The sequence below is a fragment of the Enhydra lutris genome, unplaced genomic scaffold (assembly GCF_002288905.1).
Source record: "Enhydra lutris kenyoni isolate GAN:26980312 unplaced genomic scaffold, ASM228890v2 scaffoldscaffold68, whole genome shotgun sequence".
Lineage (NCBI taxonomy): Eukaryota > Metazoa > Chordata > Mammalia > Carnivora > Mustelidae > Enhydra > Enhydra lutris.
In genome coordinates, this window is record NW_019154152.1 from 8,884,684 (window position 1) to 8,903,299 (window position 18,616).

The following is an 18,616-nucleotide window of genomic DNA, read 5'->3' on the forward strand; positions in this document are numbered from 1 at the left end:
TTATAACTCTATATCTTCATGTTTGTATATGATCTTTCTGATAAATCCTAGTGTCTGCATTCCTACCTACTAGGGCCAGTATTAGGATTAAACAAATAATGTAGATCCTGTGCTTAGCAGATTGTAAAATACTAATCAAATGTTAGTTGTTAGGTTAATATTCTACTACTTACCACTGCCATTCTCATCTGGTAAGAGAATCTCATCAGCATGTTTAACTCTGAGCTCATCATTGTCATATAAAGTCCCTCTTCCACTGGAGGGTGTTATGCTAAGTGAAATAAGTCCATAAGAGAAAGACAAATATCATATGATTTCACTCATTTGTGGAATTTAATAAACGAAAGAGATGGACATAGAGTAAAGGAAAGAAAAATAAAAGAAGATGAAAATAGAGAGGGAGGCAAACCATAACAGAGACTGAAGGTTGGTGGAGGATGGGATGGGTTAAGCAATGGGCATTAAGGAAGGCACTTGATGTAATGAGCACTGGGTGTTATATGCAAATGATGAATCACTAAATTCTAACCCTAAACTAATAATACAGTATATGTTAAACATTGATTTTAAATAAATACTTAAATAGGAAAATAAAATAAAAATCCCCCTCCACTTCAGTGTTTATAGAAATTGAAAACAGATTAAGCTTGGTGTTTCTCTTCTCTCAAGGTCAAATCTAGTGCCCCCAGCTGCCATGGCTCTTTTTGATGAGACTGGCTGCAAACATTCTGTTTTCATTAGACGATAGATGACATTCCATGTTCTAGTTGGATTTAAAAGAAAATAGTTACACAAATATCAGCATTAACTTTATCACATGTAAGTAAGACAACATATGAGTTGTCTGTATCTTTTTTTTTTTCAAATTTCTCTCCTTTATATTAACTATGTGATATTAAAACCATTCCATCAGAGGAATTGAAGGATCTTATCTTTCCATCCTCATAATTTAGAGCTGTATCCTGCAAATAGGGATCCATGAATGTGTCTCTAAACTCTCTGAACCCTCTCTTCCATATGTCACCATTATTTAAATGTGTGTGATTTCATTTGGTGTCTCTTAGATTTTAGTGTTACTCACTCCATCATCCTGTTTACCCCATATTAGCCAGACATTTGCGTTATATACCTAGACTTGATTGTACACATGTGTTTTATTTTATAAGCCAATGAAAACTAGATCTAGTTATTGTGTTCAGGAGAATAATGTAGGTTTTATAAAAAATAAGTAACGGAATGGGTTTACAATGTTTCTCTTGGAAGAAGGAAGAAAGTTGGAGATTTTATGCCTTGCACCTGTCATTTTGAACTTGTTTTAAAATATATGTGCATTTTTTAATGTGATTATCTGTTTTTTGTGTGTTGAGTTTGAGTTTGCCAAGACATGAACAGATACTTCTCCAAAGAAAACGTGCAAATGGCTAATAGACACATGAAAAAATGTTCATCATCACTAGACATCAGGGAGACTCAAATCAAAACCACATTGAGATACCACCTTATACCACTTAGAATGGCCAAAAACAAACAAACAAACCAAAAAAATCAAGACAGTAAACAACAAGTGTTGGAGAGGATGTGGAGAAAGGGGAACCCTCTTACACGGTTGGTGGGAATGCAAGTTGGTGCAGCCACTTTGGAAAACAGTGTGGAGATTCCTTAAGAAATTAAAAATAGAGCTACCCTATGACCCTGTAATTGCACTACTGGGTATTTAACCCAAACATGGAGATGTAGTGAAAAGAAGGGCTATATGCATCCCAATATTCATAGCAGCAATGGCCACAGTTGCCAAACTGTGGAAAGAACCAACATGCCTTTTAACAGATGAATGGATAGAGAAGATATGGTCCATATATACAATGGAATATTACACTTCCATCAGAAAGGATGAAAACCCAACTTTTGTATCAACATGGACAGGACTGAAGGAGATAATGCTGAGTGAAGTAAGTCAAGTAGAGAGAATCAATTATCATATAGCTTCACTTATTTGTGGAGCATAAGGAATAACAAGTAGGACATTGGGAGATGGAGAGGAGAAGTGAGTGGGGGGAAATTGGAGAGGGAGACAAACCATGAGGGACTGTGGACTCTGAGAAACAAATTGAGGGTTTTGGAGGGGAGGGTGGTGGGGGGTTGGGTGGTGGGTATTAAAGAGGGCACGTATTGCATGGAGCCCTGGGTGTGGTGCATAAACAATGAATCTTGGAACACTGAAAAAAAAAAAATTTAATTTAAAAATTAAAATAAATGTGCAATGATTTATAGGTCATAATTTCAGTTCAGTAACATTCACAAAGTACAGGTTATAGGGGAAAAATGCATAGAAATTGACAGTATTGATATGTAGCAAATACTACCCATGCTGCTTACAATCAGAAAGCTTATAGGTTGGCAAAAGAACATATCACCTACATAGATACTTTGTCACTAATCTTATGCATTGCAATGAGTAGAATAGGATGTTAAGGAAGCACAAAGGAAGCACACCCAACCATTCCCCAGATGCAAGGAAAGTTTCTGGCAAAGTTAATTTCTGTGATGATGTAGAAGAACACAAGGCTGTTGAGCCTTAAGAATAAGGGAACAGGTGATCCCAGAGTCCCAGGATTGAGTTCCACATCAGGCTCCCAGTTCCATGGGGAGTCTGCTTCTCCCTCTGACTTTCTCCCCTCTCACGCTCACTCTTTCACTCACTCTCTCTCAAATAAATAAATAAAATTATTAAAAAAAAAAAAAAAAGGAATAAGGGAACAGGACCTGCCAGCCAGAGGGGATTGCCTGAGCCTAAGCAAGAAATCATGTGTTTAAAAGATCTGTTAAGTCTGATCTGTAGGTTGATGGAGGAATCATCCATAGAGATGATGGCATTTCCCAGGGGAGTGGTAGGGGTTGGGCAGTGACAAATAGGAGGACTCATAAACTGTCTTTGGTGGATTTAAGAAGCTGGTTGGAATATCAGTAGACGAGGCTTGTAAACTATCTCATAGCATGATGCTATTGTTGTCATATGAAAGCTAGTAATTTATCACACATTCTTTACTTCCTCTTGGAAAGTAACTAAGGATAGGCATGAGTCAGACAAATTAATATACAAATGTAAGCATTATTTCCAGTAGTGCCAAATTCAAGAATGTGATATGAATGTGTATTCATGTTGCCCTCTTACTATTTCCAAGTGTAAACCTGGGAGGCTACATCCAAGAGTAAGTCAAGATCCATCAAACCATCACTCTAATTTCTTCTTCTGAAGAAGACCACTGAATCACCAAGGTGGGTATACTTGTATAGGGACATATAGAGAGAGAGGCCTCTAGAAAACTACCAATGGGCAAGGACAAGGTTTTTGGTTGTTTTTTTTTTCTTTTCCAAAATTATATATTAAGGCTTTTGTAGAATAAAATGAATTCCTAAAAAAATAAAATTTTAAAAAACCACAAAACTCACAATCTCATATCTATGATTGTATTCAAAGACATAAAATACATTATAATAAGTATTATGGGATTAAGCAGAGGAAGCAAATGAAAGACTTGCAGAAATATACATACTGTTTCTTAAAAGTGTACATTATTGGCGTTTACTATAAACAGTTATATTACATAGAGAAATAAAAATACTTGCCAGCTTTATTTGTTCTGGGAGTTGGCTTGTGTATGTGATATGGTCATTGTAAAATGGGCAGACTGCCTAGTCAAGAACTCCCACAAACAGCAGTGCAGGATGGATTCCTCACTTAGAACTCGTAGGAGTAAATGGTCATGTTTGCAGAGTGGACTTACTGTTTCTGTCTCTGGGCCGTATCTCACACCCTCCAGTTCCAGTGTATCCACACACACTCCACGAGGGAAAGGCTGGACAGGAAAAGAGGTCATTGGATTATTCTAGAATATTAAAACAAAGGATAACAATATTATAAGGATTTTGTTGTTTTTGTAAACTCTAAGTTTATTCTGTGACAGTGTAAACACAAAATAATTCTTTCAAACGAGGTCTAAAAACAAATACAAACCACGGAGGACATACTTTGAAATATGTGGTGTTACCACATCCTCTTATGCCCTCTACATGGAAAGGAAAGCATTTTCGAGAAAGGGGAGAGTTGTGAAACTAAATGTCCACTACGAGGGTTCACCTGCTGCCCTTTGTGGGCCAGCAGGCATCTCAGAGAGCCAGAGTTTGTCCTCAAGCTGACTCTGCAAGCCACACAACCTTGAGTAATGTTGTGTTACTCTCCCAAGCTCAGGCACCACTCTGGTGCTCCATGTCTTCATGGAGCATGCTGCTCTAGTCTTCCCACCACCTCTCCGGGAATGTCCACAAATCGTCATTGTAGAAAGGGAAAATAAAAACCAAAACAAAACTAGGTCAGAAGAATGAGACACTTGCTCCAGTGTATGTAGTTGTGGAACCTATTCAACCCCATGTCTGCCCAATTCAACAGCCCAGGCTCTTCCCACCATGCTGCTTTGCCTGCATATCAGCCTAAGGGGCAGAAACAATGCTAAGCAGTGAGACTGTCCATGTCTAGGGGGCAATTGGGTGTGCTCTTTGTGGAGCATGAAGCAAGTCTCCATCTGCGTGTGCTGTGCCCCTCCCAGGGGTTCTGCTGAGACCTCCCTGCTCTGTGTCTTCCTTTCCCGGGATCTGAGTGCCTGAGTGCATCAGGCATGGAAACCAGGGGAGACCAGGAGAGTCAGCAGAGATGACTACAGACCTCTGCGAATCCCTCATTAACGTGCACAGCTGTGACTCACAGGTTCTGGATCCAACCAGGGACACAGGGTCCATGCCCCTGATGGGCAGAGAAGAGACACATAAATCCTTCCCACCCACACCTGCTGTCCCCCAGGCCTGCCCCGGAAGCACCTTTGGAGTCCCCAGGTCACCGGTGCACTGACTACTGAATGGACAAGCCAGAGTAGCAGGGACTGGAGCAGCCCTGGGTACAGGGAGGCTGGATGCCTCTTCCTCATCTTTAATCCCACCTCCCCAGCACAAGGTGAGAGCTCCTGGCCCACTGGCAGCAGGAATTCTTCAGCCAAGATCAGTCACACCCTAGACAGGGTCTAGGGCTCCTGAAGAGCTCTCCCCCCTATGCTCTACCTGGATTTATCTCATAGTGATCCCAGCATTGAAGGTCCTGCTAGTAGTGCCAATACCCATGGGCATGCTTCAGAAAGCCTTTTTGTTATGCTAGAAAGAGTTAGCTCACACTCTTTTATAGAGAGCAATTTTGGGGTGCCAAGGAGTGCCCGTGTTGGAGGTCCAGTGTGACTGCTTGGTTTGAGAACTGGGTCTGATGTGTCCACTCCCTTATCACTGTTTCTGGGTCAGAAAAACATGGAAGGTACATATTGAGGAACAGGAACAAGGATTAAAGGACACCACCAACGTGCTCTCTGTTTTATTTGGAGCAGTCTTGTATTCAACCTGCTTTTCTTGGCTCCATTGGCAGAGAAAGTTCCTAGTTTGATCTAATCGGATCTAATTTAAACCTTTCAGCCTTACTTTTAGCCATTTGGTTTTCCCAAACTCAAGACCATTCTGCTTTCAAATATCATTAGTTTAAGTTTCTATCTCATCTGTTTCTTTTTTTTTTTTAAGATATATTACAGGATGATTGATCACATTATGAGACGAGAACTAAGGATGAAATCAAAAGGTCTCAATAGGACTAGTTTCAGGAATAACACAAACGTTAAAATTATAATAACAAGAACAATTCTACTTAATATGCTTTGGGTATTGGCTGTGTTTTAGGCAGAATTGATTTATTCATTATTCATTTTTCATAGTGTTTTTTGATGAAAAAATCATTTCCTATTTCAAGTCATATACTTTAGATCAAAAAAGGCCTTTGAAGTGGCCTCCTCTTAACAATTGCTGTGGAGAGCCTGTTCCACATGACTTTAAGTCATTTTCTGGGTTGGTTAAACTGATATGGGTGTATCTGGGGCTATGGCTGTACGAGGTGAACTCAGAATCTTCCTACTCTACCATCTTGTCCAGAAGTTCCAGAATTACTTTACATATGTTATTTTATTTATCCTTACAAGATTTTTTTCATTCATTTATCCTCACAATATTCCTTTTCCCCAATTTAGGTAAAGGAAATAAAGGCATAGAGGAGCTGAGACTCCTATGCAAAGTCCCACAGCTTGTATGTGGCAGAATGAGGGTCTGAACCTAGTTAATGTGGCCTCAGAGCCTGCTCTAGAGCCTAACCATTATGCTGAGGGGTAGTACATGGAAACAAGGAAAACTAGAACATTGTTCCTGGCTTCCCTCTCACTCCCACCTCCTCTACAGTGAGCATGGGGATCATGAATTCTGATTAAACCAAGGGCCAAAGGGCTCATTCGATTCGCTCCAAATCGTATTACAGAACTGGGACTGAACACTTGCTGCCAGAGTTCAGTTCAGTTCTTGACTCCCCCTCTCTGCCTTCTTTCTGTGTCACTGCTTCCAGTTGCATTTAATGTTCCTTGTTCTGCTCATCCCTGGAGGGAATACTTGTCCCTCAAGCCCCTTAGGCAGGACACAGTCTGTGAGCCCCTCTGAGGAGAACGAAGCACTATGAGAAGAATCAAGAGGGCAGGGAGAGGGAGGAATGGGCTCTGGCTTGGAACCTGTGGAGGAGGCGGCAGATGGAGGGAGGTGAGTCTCAGTCTGTGGCTGGATCATGCAGGTCTGTGCGCCCTTACGGCCCCCTGTGACTCAGGCCAGGAAAAAAGTGTGTATGTGTCAATGGAATCAGAAGGAGGACCCCCCCACCTCAGAGTGGGACTGGAAACCCAGGTCAGATGACCTGTGTGCGTGGCAGAATAGCTTTTCCTGCCCAGAAGAAAGTTGCTGTTGAGTGAGAAACAAGGCAGGACTTCCAGGAGAGGAAACAGTCCTGGACTGGGAAGATGAGAAGCTTTAGCTGTGTACCTCTATTGAGTCCATGATACTTATATTCCTTGAATTATTGGACGCAGTATGGATCAAAAGTTTAGTGATGATATGTGAGGGAGTTTGATTTTATTGTTGGGAGTTGATTTTATTTTTTTATTTTGTTGATTTGGTTTTATTGTTGAAAAATTACATTTGAGATCCATAAGAGGATATCCAGAAAGGAGTTGAAAATATGTGTCTTGTAAGCTGTAAGGGAGATGTAAAACACTGGGAGGTGTCACATATAGCTATTAATTGGGATCTTAGGTGTTGATGATTTAAATCAAAAAAAGTGTGAAGAGAAGAATAGGGGGCTTCAAGCAGAGCCTTGAGGAACCCTGGGCCGTAAGATACATAGAATAGGAAGGACAGGTGAAAGATGATATGAGATGTTAGTGAGGTTGAAGAAAAACCCAAAGCGTTGTGATAAGACTTTGACAGGATGTTTCAAGATGGGGGGTGGAACGTAGTGAATAATGTCAGATGCTGGTTAAAAGTTCAGCAAGGACTCAGATGGGACATGGACTTGATTAATAATGTTAGCAAAAACTGCTTTGGTGGAAAGGTGAGGACAGAAATGAGATTAGCATGGGTTAAAGTGTAAGTAGCACATGAGAAGCATGTACGTGGTGTAGAGAGCTATGTATCTAGCTATGATGAGAGAATATAATTGTTTCTGTGTAATTCAGACTAGAAAATACTCTAGCCATTCTAATTGTTTAAATGTTGAAAGAGTACAAAATTTAAAAGCATAGATTGAAGACAAAGACAAGAATGTGAATGAATGGTAATGAATATTGGGAAGATTTGAGAGAGAATGGGTTGGTTTTTGGGGCCAGGATACAAAAGAGATATTTTTCCCAATTATAACAAGAAAAAAAAAAAAAGCAGAGTACATATATAAATGTGTGTGTCTATGTGTATATACATATACATGTAGACGTGATGACTGTTACATGATTTCATATCCAATGTCTTCAAATTTTTGTGTTAAGTAAAATGAAAGATTATCTATTGAGAAAAAGGGAGTTGGGGTTGGTGGATATGCTTGGAGAAAAGCAAGAAAAAAGTTATCCAGGGACACTGAGCTGAAAAGATCATGCTGTTAAGTCATTGGGCAGTATTGTGGTTAAGCTTAAGATTAATGATCATGAAATTATGGAAACACAAATATACCTAGTTAAGTGCCTTCCATCTTGATCTGAAGGACTTATTAGGTTGGTGAATCTAGGAGTTGAGTTTTGCAAACATACATTATGGGAGGTCAGTGGAGCAAGGACAAGCAAAATATGCATAAGAGAGTGGTTGACATGATGAATCAGCATTTAACCTAGAAAAGAGGAATGCAATGACACCAGGATAGTGAATGAAAAGTAGTGAAAAAGTCAATACCCTGGAGAGCTCAAGGTTGCTGAAGAACAAATTAGTAATCACTGAACCCTGAACAGATACACAGTTAGCATGTGTAAATGTGCGATTAATGAGGCCAGAGAATTCTAAGTTACAGTTCTTCAAGACAGAGTCCTAGAATTGGGTACCTGACCTTTCAGGAACAAAATGAAGCTATTCAAGATGGTGTTATCAGGGGCATCTGGGTGGCTCAGTGGGTTAAGCCTCTGCCTTTGACTCAGGTCATGATCTCAGGGTCCTGGGATCGAGCCCTGCATTGGGCTCTCTGCTCAGCAGGGAGCCTGCTTCCCCTTTTCTCTCTGTCTGCCTCTCTGCCTACTAGTGATCTCTCTCTCTTTCTCTGTCAAATAAATAAATAAATAATCTTTTTAAAAAAGATGATGTTATCATACTTCGAGGGAAAAGTTTGGGGTAGGCGTCTGACAAGGATGTTAAACCTGTTGTGAAATGATTACCATAGTATGTCTAGTTATACGTATCACTATGCATAGTTGCAATTTTTTTGTGTGTTGAGAATTTTGAAGACCTATTCTTTTAGCAAGTTTCAAAAACAGAATATATTATTATTAACCTGAGTCACCATGCTGTAATTCCATTCCCAGGACTCATTTATTTATTTTATAACTGGAATTTTGTGCATTTGACCAACTTTACCCATTTCACTAACCCCCTCCTCCACCTCTGTTGATCACCAACTTGTTCTCTGCATCTGCATCCCATGTGTTCGTGTTGTCATTGCGTTTGTGGTTGTAGATTGCACACACAGCATTTGTCTGTAGGTTCATAAGGGATTTGTCTGTGTTTTCTTCATGTGACTTAATTTTATATCTTTTGCTCTACAGATACCATGTATCTGCCATTTGCCATACACTCTGTAGAGAATTTCCTTTATCACACGAGAGTCTATGAACATAATCCCCAGGCTTTATTCCCAGCTCTAACATTTGCTTGTCATGTGGCCTTTGGCAGGTCACTTAACTTCTCTGGGCCTCCGTTTCTGTATCTTCGAAATGTAAACAACGTTATTACCTGTCTTGTAGGGTTTTTAAGAGGATTATAGAAGTGATTTCATTTAAAAAGTTTTAGACTTGTATAGTGTACTGAAGGTTTCCAAAAATATTAGTTTTGTTTTAGGGGTTGCTCGTTTCCTTTTAACTTGGCCTGGGGTTTAGAATGCATCAATTCCATTTTTCTTCCGCTAGAGGTCCCCCTGGAATAATCAAGGGCGCACTTTAATATTCCTCATTCAGTGCTAAGAGGGGGCTGTAGGCTGAGTGGCATATCCATTTTCCATATTGTTCTCCATGGTGAGGCACCAAACATCAATCTCAAAGAACATTCTGGTCTGCAAATCCCACGTATGTTAGTGTGCTGGACACACTGCTGTTTGAGAGTTAGGTTTTCCATACTGACTCCCCTATATCCCAGGTCTCTTCTCAGTGCTTGGCATCTAACAGTGTGTCGTCCCCCGAGAAATCACCTGGCATGGCATGACAGCTTAAAGGAAGATTAGCTATGGACTGGAATGATCTTGGCTGTGTCTGTTATGCAAGATGAGATCTCGGGTAAGGTTATGTCACAGTGTTAGATTCTATAGCAAAACAATAAGAAATAAGTGAGGAGGATGAAAATACTTATCTAAGAAAGTTATTCTAAGTGAGATGATACTGTGTAAAGCCTAGCCTCCAGTAGGAGTCTGTCATGGTTAATTATCTCCTTATTTTCCCATCGTACCCCACTTTTCTTAGTTTCTTTCTCTGTATATGGTTAGATTGTGGTTTTCTCTACTCACATCAGTATAGCAAGGAATTACATTGATCCAAGGGACACTTATCTCTAAAATGGAAATAACATTTTGAACAGTATGAAGAAAATTCCAGAAACACTGAGTGACTACTACCAGAATATTGTGTCTAGGGAATCTTTCTTGAAGAAATGAGCATAGCTTTTACTAACACTAGGAGGTTCACTCTTAGCAGACAGGAGGGAGGAGAGTTGGCCCAAAGGAGAGGGTGGAGGAAGAATTACCATACAATTTACTCAGGTTCATTATACACAATTTGTTTTTCAGATACAGAAGCTATTCTTCAGACCACACTGGCCATGTACAACCTGAGTAACTACCACACAGAAGACTTCACCCTTTCGGGCATCCCTGGCCTTGAGCAGTACCATGCCTGGATCAACATCCCCTTCTGTTTTATCTATCTCGTGGCCATTTTGGGCAACAATATCCTTCTCTACCTCATTGCTGTGGAGCGGAGTCTTCATGCACCCATGTTCTTTTTCCTTTCCATGCTAGCCATGACAGACCTGATATTGTCTACCACATGTGTCCCCCAAACCCTTACCATCTTCTGGCTTGGTCCCCAGAAAATCGGTTTTCCTAGTTGTCTCACCCAGTTATTCTTTCTGCACTACAGCTTTGTCTTGGACTCAGCTATACTCCTGGCCATGGCATTTGATTGCTACATGGCCATCTGCTTCCCCCTGAGATACACCACTATTCTGACCCCCAAGTTGATTATCAAAATTGTTGTGGGAATTTCCTTCAGAAATTTCTGTGTTTTTGTTCCATGTGTTTTCCTTGTAAATCGTTTACTGTTCTGTAGCACACATCATCCCATACACATACTGTGAGCACATAGATGTTGCTCGGCTCGCCTGTGCGGACATCTCCATCAACATCTGGTATGGCTTTGGTGTTCCCATCATGACGGTCATCTCAGATGTGATTCTCATTGCTGTCTCCTACACCCTCATCCCCTGTGCAGTCTTCCGTCTCCCCTCCCGGGACGCCCGCCAGAAGGCCCTTGGCACCTCTGGTTCCCATGTCTGTGTCATCCTCATGTTCTATATACCAGCATTCTTCTCCATCCTTGCCCATCGCTTTGGGCATAATGTCCCTTGTACCTTTCACATCCTCTTTGCCAACCTCTGTGTAGTCATCCCACCTGCATTCAATCCTATTGTCTATGGAGTAAAGACCAAGCAAATCTGGGACAAAGTCATTCTTTTGCTCTTTCCCCAGGGTTGCTAGTGATAAAGTTCTAAAGTTTGAGTGGGTAGGGGCAAGTTCTTAGTGTATATTAGGTCAGAGAATGAATCCGTGGCCAAGGGTCCAGAAAAGGGACAGATGAAAAAGTTCCTTATTAATCAGAGCTATGGTTCTCCTTCTTTGTTATTTCAGGCAGAGAATCTAATCAGGTATTTCCATTGCAAAAAAAAAAAAAAATCTGAGTATAGAAAATAGTATATATGAGTATATTTGGTTACTCCAATTCATTTCTAGACAACATCGAACAAGGGTCACGGCATGTCATAGGTGCATAAGGAATGTTTATAATATAAATGAATGGCAAATAATCATGAAACGTAAGACAGCAGGCATTTACTTTGGACAAAGGATGAAGACAATCAAGAACCTAATGCTCATTTTTCACTCAATCTTGAGAAAGCCAAATGAGATGTGAGTGTCCAGAGTCCCCTAAGAATTAAACATAAAGATAATCCTAACTTCCTGTGGTCAATTAGAAGGAGAAATAGGTACAGATTAAGATGTGGGATTGAAACCTGGGCATTTGGAAGAACTGAGGGTGCAAGTCTCTTCTTCCTCTTCATATCTTCAAAGAGATGTCAGCTACTGCTAACCATGTATCTTTGTTTGTATGATTCATTCTCTCTTCAAACTTAGCATGGTTATAATTGGGTCAGAGGGAGTCACTCAGTCACTGCATTCGTCAAAGTCTACCTATTTTTGGTGTTTGTCAGGTGTCGACAATAGTTGCTGACTGGTTTTCTCGCAGCTCTAAGATGCCCTCAAAGGCTATTGCTTCTTTCTATACAACCTCTTGGAGTTCCCACTGAGTGTGAGCATCTCCTCTCTCCCCACACTCATCTCAACATTCCTCATTTTCCCCTGAATGGAAACACCAGAGTTCTACATGATCTCTCTACTTCTACTGTTTTCCCACCCCACTCACATGGGATTAGATCCACCATTCTACAGTAACTCTCAACATAGAATTCTAATAAGAAAGATTGTTTTTGTGGACTCAGAGACTACGGCTTGACTGTATGTTCTTTTCCTGTGTGACAAAAAGCATATATATTTTTCTCCAAAATTATTTGATGTATTTTAAACACCATAAAAAATGCCATGAAGCATAAATAGAATACAAAGTGGAGGCAGGAAAAAAACAGTGATAAATATTTTTTTTAAATAAGAAAATGATTAACATACTTTCCCCTCTATTATGAATTCTGTATTCTTATTGCACAAGGGTGAAGACTTAAGCTGTAGTCTGTGTGAGAGATAAGAATGATTTGGTTTCATAATTCATAGTGTATATAAATTAGATGACAACGAGATGTTCAGAGAAGTACAACCACTCCTGCCATGAAGAACAGAAGGGGCTATCATCAGATAACTCATAGAGAGAAGGTACCAGTAGTTAATCATATTCTTACAGGATGTAGTTTTACGTGACTCTTATGTCCCTCTTCCCAGTATAGAGCAGTAAAACATCTTAAATTTCCTTTCAATAATGGCCAAAAATGGTATTTGCTCCAACAACTGGGAATCATGAGAAGAAGCCAATCAAGTGGAGGTGGGAAGGAAGGTGAACTGAAGCGAGAAACAAAGGTAGAAGGAAACGTAGATTCAGTTATAACCTGCCTGCATCCCTTTGACAAATACTTGAGGCAGGCAGAGTGTACTGATTCCCCCCAGGAGGTTCCCAACTGTCTTGATGTTAATGCTTTGCTAGAGGGAAAAACAACCTTAGTTTGGCAATAGCAAGGCATCTGGTATCCTGTGGGTCTTTTTCAGCATATGAAAATCCTTTTGGAACTTCCCTTATCCTACATCCCCCTACTCCAAGGTATATAATCTGCTGCTCCTCACAATCCTGGGCCATCAGAAGCTTTTTCTGCCCACAAATCCTTTCCCTATGCTTTAATAAAACCACCTTTTTGCGTAGAAAACATCTCAAGAATTCTTTCTTGACCATCAGCTCCAGAACCCAACACCACTCCAAACCACATCAGTCTGGGAGCTGACTTGGGGGATAAGAGCCTCTCAGGTACACACTGAGACCTGGGCCTCCAAGCTCCTAACAGTGTCAGCGGCACATCTAAGGGACTTCCCACAGGAAGGTACTTTATTATTCATATTGGTTTTATCAATAAAAGTGATATTAGTTTTCATTTGGGCTGTGTCCATTAAGGAAAACATGACAAAGATGGGGATGAAGATAAAAAAAACTAAAGAAAGAAGCAGGTGTCTGGACTCAGAGCGAGGACAAAATGGGATTTAAGAAAGGGCAGACATGATCAGACTCACAGGGTAAGAGGAGCAATGTGCAGACAGGAAATTGCAGGAGGGAGACACAAGGGAAATAAATTGATCCTTTAGAAAGCCATAGAGTGATGTAGGTAAGAAGTGAAGGTAACTAGACAATGAGACAGAGAAGGATCTCACTTGAGGAGATGTTGAGAGGGAACACAAAGACCCTCTAATCCTCCTGAGTAGTGAGGTGACATTTGCTGAGCCTAGGAGCACCGAGTGCAGGTCCAGGGGTGGGTGGTAGATGCAGTTTGGGACCTGATGGATTTCAAGAAAAAATGGGTGTTTAGCCAAGATTGCAAAGCAGCAGCCACTGGATCGCCAAGAGGAACATACTGACTTAGGCCATCAAAGGAAAGAGCCTCCAGGATCTGTTCCACTCCTATCCCAGTAGAGACACCAACAACCAACTTTCCTGTTTTCTAGTGTTCATGCTCACAGCTATATATATACTCGTCTCCCAGGGTAAGAAAAGATCCACTGTAGAGCCCATGAAGGCCAATGCCAGGGCCCCACTTTAAAAAGCAGGAGAACACCTGGCATGGGCCATGTGATCATCCTAAGAAATGTGTGATGAGTCTCCACTGTGTTAGACATTTTCTCAAGTACTGGTCTACCTGGTTTGTTAACCCTTCTCTAATCTCAAGAGGTTGGTACTATATTATCACCTCCTAACAGATAGTAGGTGCTTTGTCCAAGCCTTTTGTCAGAGGAGTGAGGGCATGAGCTGGAACCCTAGGTGTGACAGGTGGGCAAGTGCACAGCCCTATTCCCACAGGCATACCAGCTCATGAGCAATGCAAAATAAAAATAAACACCCAGAGGCAGTATCAACTCCCAGGCTTGGGCACACATAACATCTTGATGCTCTTCCCTTGAGAGTGAGAGGATGCCAGGGTCCCTCAGGTCCTCTCTATTTACCTTTTCCCCACATTGAACATTGGCCAGAAATAATAAACGAGCAGGGAATTGATCTGTCCACAATCTCTTGCTTTCCCCTCTACATATTTTTTTGTTTGGTGTGTCAGCCCTTTCTGCAGACTTTCTGGCTGTCTGTCAGCACAACTGTTCTTCTTTCTGTGGCCCAATCCCATGATAAGGTGAGCAATGGCTGTTTGAAGGGTGTGGCCTGACCCAGAATTTGGATGGAAGGTGGTGGGGGGTGAACACTCAGGGCTCAGTCTGCAGGAGCCATGCACTGAGACTGTTACTCATTTTCTGGAACGATTCCCATGTAGAAGCCCTGGTGAGAGTCAAGACAGACTTGCACAGATGCTCCATCAAATGAATGGCAAAATATTTGAAGAGATATGCAATTATACACCTGGGTTAAGCATGGTCAAAGTAACTGTTGTCTGCAAAGGTCTGGGTCACACATGTGAGAAGGACCCACCGCCCAGACCTAAAGAATGGGACTAAGTGTGCCGGTGTCTGGGTGTGTGCCTGGGCTACTCCTGTTAGCTTGGATGCATCTTTCTGTTCTCTTCTCTACTGTGTGGTCTGACTGTAAAGGCTGATACAGATGATATCAAATGTGATCTCTAGAAAGAAGTATGACAGCCCATGCTTACTTTGGGCCAGACACTGCTGCTTTGCAATCTTGGCTAAACATCCCATTTTTTTTTTTCTTGAAAAAAGCGGCCACCTTCTGAACTCTGGATGTGTTCCCAGAACCCAGAATCTAAATAACGGAGACACTGTACAGGAGGCTTTCTGTGGCTTCAGGAAGTGTTTTTACATATAGATAAGGGAAGGTCAGAAAGAAAAGAAGAGAACATTAGGCTTCTGTTTTACCAAAAGCAGAAGAGTGGAGAGTGTTAAGTATTGGTCTGGCAGATGCGGGTCTGGTGAACTGGGTATAAGAATGAGTGAAAACGTGTGGGTCTGCAGGAGGCTGAGCGTGAGCTTTGTCTGGACTCAGAGGTGCAGGAACATGAGCATCACAAGCTTCCTGTCAGCGCTGCTCCAAGGAGAGCTGAGCCTTGCTGTGTGGTTGGTGAAGTGTAGCTTATGAATAACTTTCCATGCAAACACATTGCTGGAGAAGGAAGAAGGCATGGGAACTTGGTCTTTAAAAGAGCAACACTCCAAATTCTGGGAATTTACACAAGAAATGACAGTACCAAAATCCAATCATGAAATATGTTGTTTCTATTTTTCTTAGTATGCGTGCTTGTGTTTGTATGATGTGTATAGTGTGTGTATGTGCATGTGTGGTGTGTGCGTGTGTGTGGTGCACACATGTGTGTGAGGTGTATGTGTGATGCAGGTTGCTGGGGGAGTGTGTTTTGTAGACGTATGGGCTGGTGATTCTATTATGGTAAAATGTATGAAAGAATGTAAGTACAGATCAAAAAGTTCGAGATTGTAAATAAGAAAGTGCCTGCGGGGATGCCTGGGTGGCTCAATTGGTTGGACAACTGCCTTCGGCTCAGGTCATGATCCTGGAGTCCTGGGATCAAGTCCCGCATTGGACTCCCGGCTCCACGGGGAGTCTGCTTCTCTCTCTGACCTTCTCCTCGCTCATGCTCTCTCTCACTCTCTCTCAAATAATAAATAAATAAATAAAATCTTAAAAAAAAAAAAAAAAGAAAGTGCCTGCGTATCTGAGAGAATAAGGGGTCTATCCAATAGAATATGGGTTTGGAAGGAAACAGTCCTTTTGGACAGAAATCTTGACTAGGAGTGTTATTAAGTCAAAATATTAGGATGGTATACTGTTGTATAGTGTATAGGGTACTAGAAAATTATTTTTTGGGGGGGTGTGGGAGGAGGAGGGATTCATAAGCCTCATATATATGGAACTTTTCTAATTTTTATTGAAGTTCCACATATTATCAAGCATAAAGTAGGAACTCAGCCTGTATTGTTGAATTGACCAAATTTTTGGATGTTTACCTCATCCAAAAGCGTGTTTACCTCACAGATGTAAGAGTTGTAGTCATCTGGGAGCCTTGAAAGAGCCAATGTGTATCCTGGAGCAAATTTTGATATCCCACACAACAGAACAAGCAGATCCTATCAAGATCTTGTCAAGGCTAAGCAGCCAATAATGTCTATAAAGTCACAGAATTTTTACCACCATGAAAAAGTATACACTGTAATTTTTACCTTGTGTCAGAGGTATACTATATCATGAGAGGAGTGAAGGCGGCCAGTCAGGAAGGTTGCCTGGAAAAGTTGTGTAAATCAACAGAGGTGGCCAGAGGAAGGAACATATTCTCTAGGGGCAGAATGACTCTGCATTTCAGTATATCTGAGACAATCCTGGTTTATGCAAGTTACCTGCAGCTGTGTTGATACCAGCCTATATTTACTCCAGAGGGGTTCTATTGTAGATAACTGATATGGTCTCCTTATGTTTAGGAGTTGATAATGATGAGTAGTTGGAGGTGAGAGTGACTCAAGTGATCCTAATTCTATCTTCTACTACCCTCCATCCTCAGGCCCTGGGACTTGTGCCATCGTGTTCTACCATGATCATTTTCAACCTGAGCAGTTATAACCCAGGCCCCTTCATTCTGGTGGGGATCCCAGGCCTGGAGCAATGCCATGTGTGGATTGGGATTCCTTTCTGTATGATCTATATCGTGGCCCTTGTGGGAAACTGCACCCTTCTCTACCTCATCGTGGTGGAGCGTAGCCTTCAAGAACCCATGTTCTTCTTTCTCTCCATGCTGGCCATGACTGACCTTGTCTTGTCCACAGCTGGTGTTCCCAAAACACTCAGTATCTTTTGGCTTGGGGCTCGAGAAATCACATTTCCAGGGTGTCTTACACAAATGTTCTTCCTCCACTATAGCTTTGTCCTAGATTCAGCCATCTTGATGGCCATGGCATTTGATCGTTATGTGGCTATCTGCTCCCCCCTGAGATACACCACTATTCTGACCCCCAAGACCATCATCAAGATTGCAGTGGGCATCTCTTTTTGAAGCTTCTGCATCATCCTGCCAGATGTATTCTTGCTCACACGCCTGCCTTTCTGCAGGACACGCATCATCCCACACACATACTGTGAGCACATAGGTGTTGCCCGGCTCGCCTGTGCGGACATCTCCATCAACATCTGGTATGGTTTTGGTGTTCCCATCATGACGGTCATCTCAGATGTGATTCTCATTGCTGTCTCCTACATCCTCATCCTCTGTGCGGTCTTCCGTCTCCCCTCCCGGGATGCCCGCCAGAAGGCCCTTGGCACCTGTGGTTCCCATGTCTGTGTCATCCTGATGTTTTATACACCTGCCTTTTTCTCCATCCTTGCCCATCGCTTTGGACACAATGTCTCCCGCACCTTCCACATCATGTTTGCCAACCTCTACATTGTTATCCCACCTGCGCTCAACCCCATTGTCTATGGAGTGAAGACTAAGCAGATCAGAGATAGGTTCATACTTTTGTTTTCTACCAAAAGTTCAGAATGATGTTCCAACGTACTGTGGGAAAGCTAACAACATTTTTTAGAGTATATTAATGTAGCAGGAATGAGAAAAAACTTAATTCTATGTAAGGTGAGACTGCCTACAGGTGCTTTTGCATACCAGGAAAATGGTATGAGCTATGTGAGGGAGATGTTCTATGTATAAAAAATTCCTTGATGACCTGTTTGTGGAATATGCAGGAGCACAGGTTATGACCAGGAAAAAGAGGCAGAAACATAGAGGTGACTTACTTTAAAAGGACAAAGCAATACAAATTTAGAAATTAAGATATGGAACTATGGAGAGAAAAATGTGTTAAGGCAGAAACCCTGAAGAAAAGAGACTAAAAGTCTCTCTTTTATATTAATGAATAATGCATTGTTAAGAGGATTTGTAGAAGGACTGAGGAAATTTACAATAATATTCAATAGTTATTCATGGTGTATGTCTGTAGCTTCCATTCAATGCCCCCAACACATGAAGTCCTTCAGTTAAG

At 41.5% G+C, this 18,616-nt stretch overlaps 2 protein-coding genes across 2 annotated transcripts; both read left to right on the top strand.

Annotated features, from left to right (window-relative positions):
* The first annotated feature begins 10,455 nt into the window (after positions 1-10,455).
* Positions 10,456-11,392, top strand: LOC111159293 (olfactory receptor 52H1-like). The gene is given in 2 exon segments (XM_022521706.1): positions 10,456-10,967; positions 10,969-11,392. Coding segments are annotated over 2 exon segments (936 nt in total).
* Positions 11,393-17,163: 5,771 nt separating this feature from the next.
* On the top strand, positions 17,164-18,123 carry LOC111159473 (olfactory receptor 52H1-like). The gene is given in 1 exon segment (XM_022521980.1): positions 17,164-18,123. A coding segment is annotated over 1 exon segment (948 nt). The 5' UTR covers positions 17,164-17,175.
* The last annotated feature ends 493 nt before the right edge of the window (positions 18,124-18,616 follow it).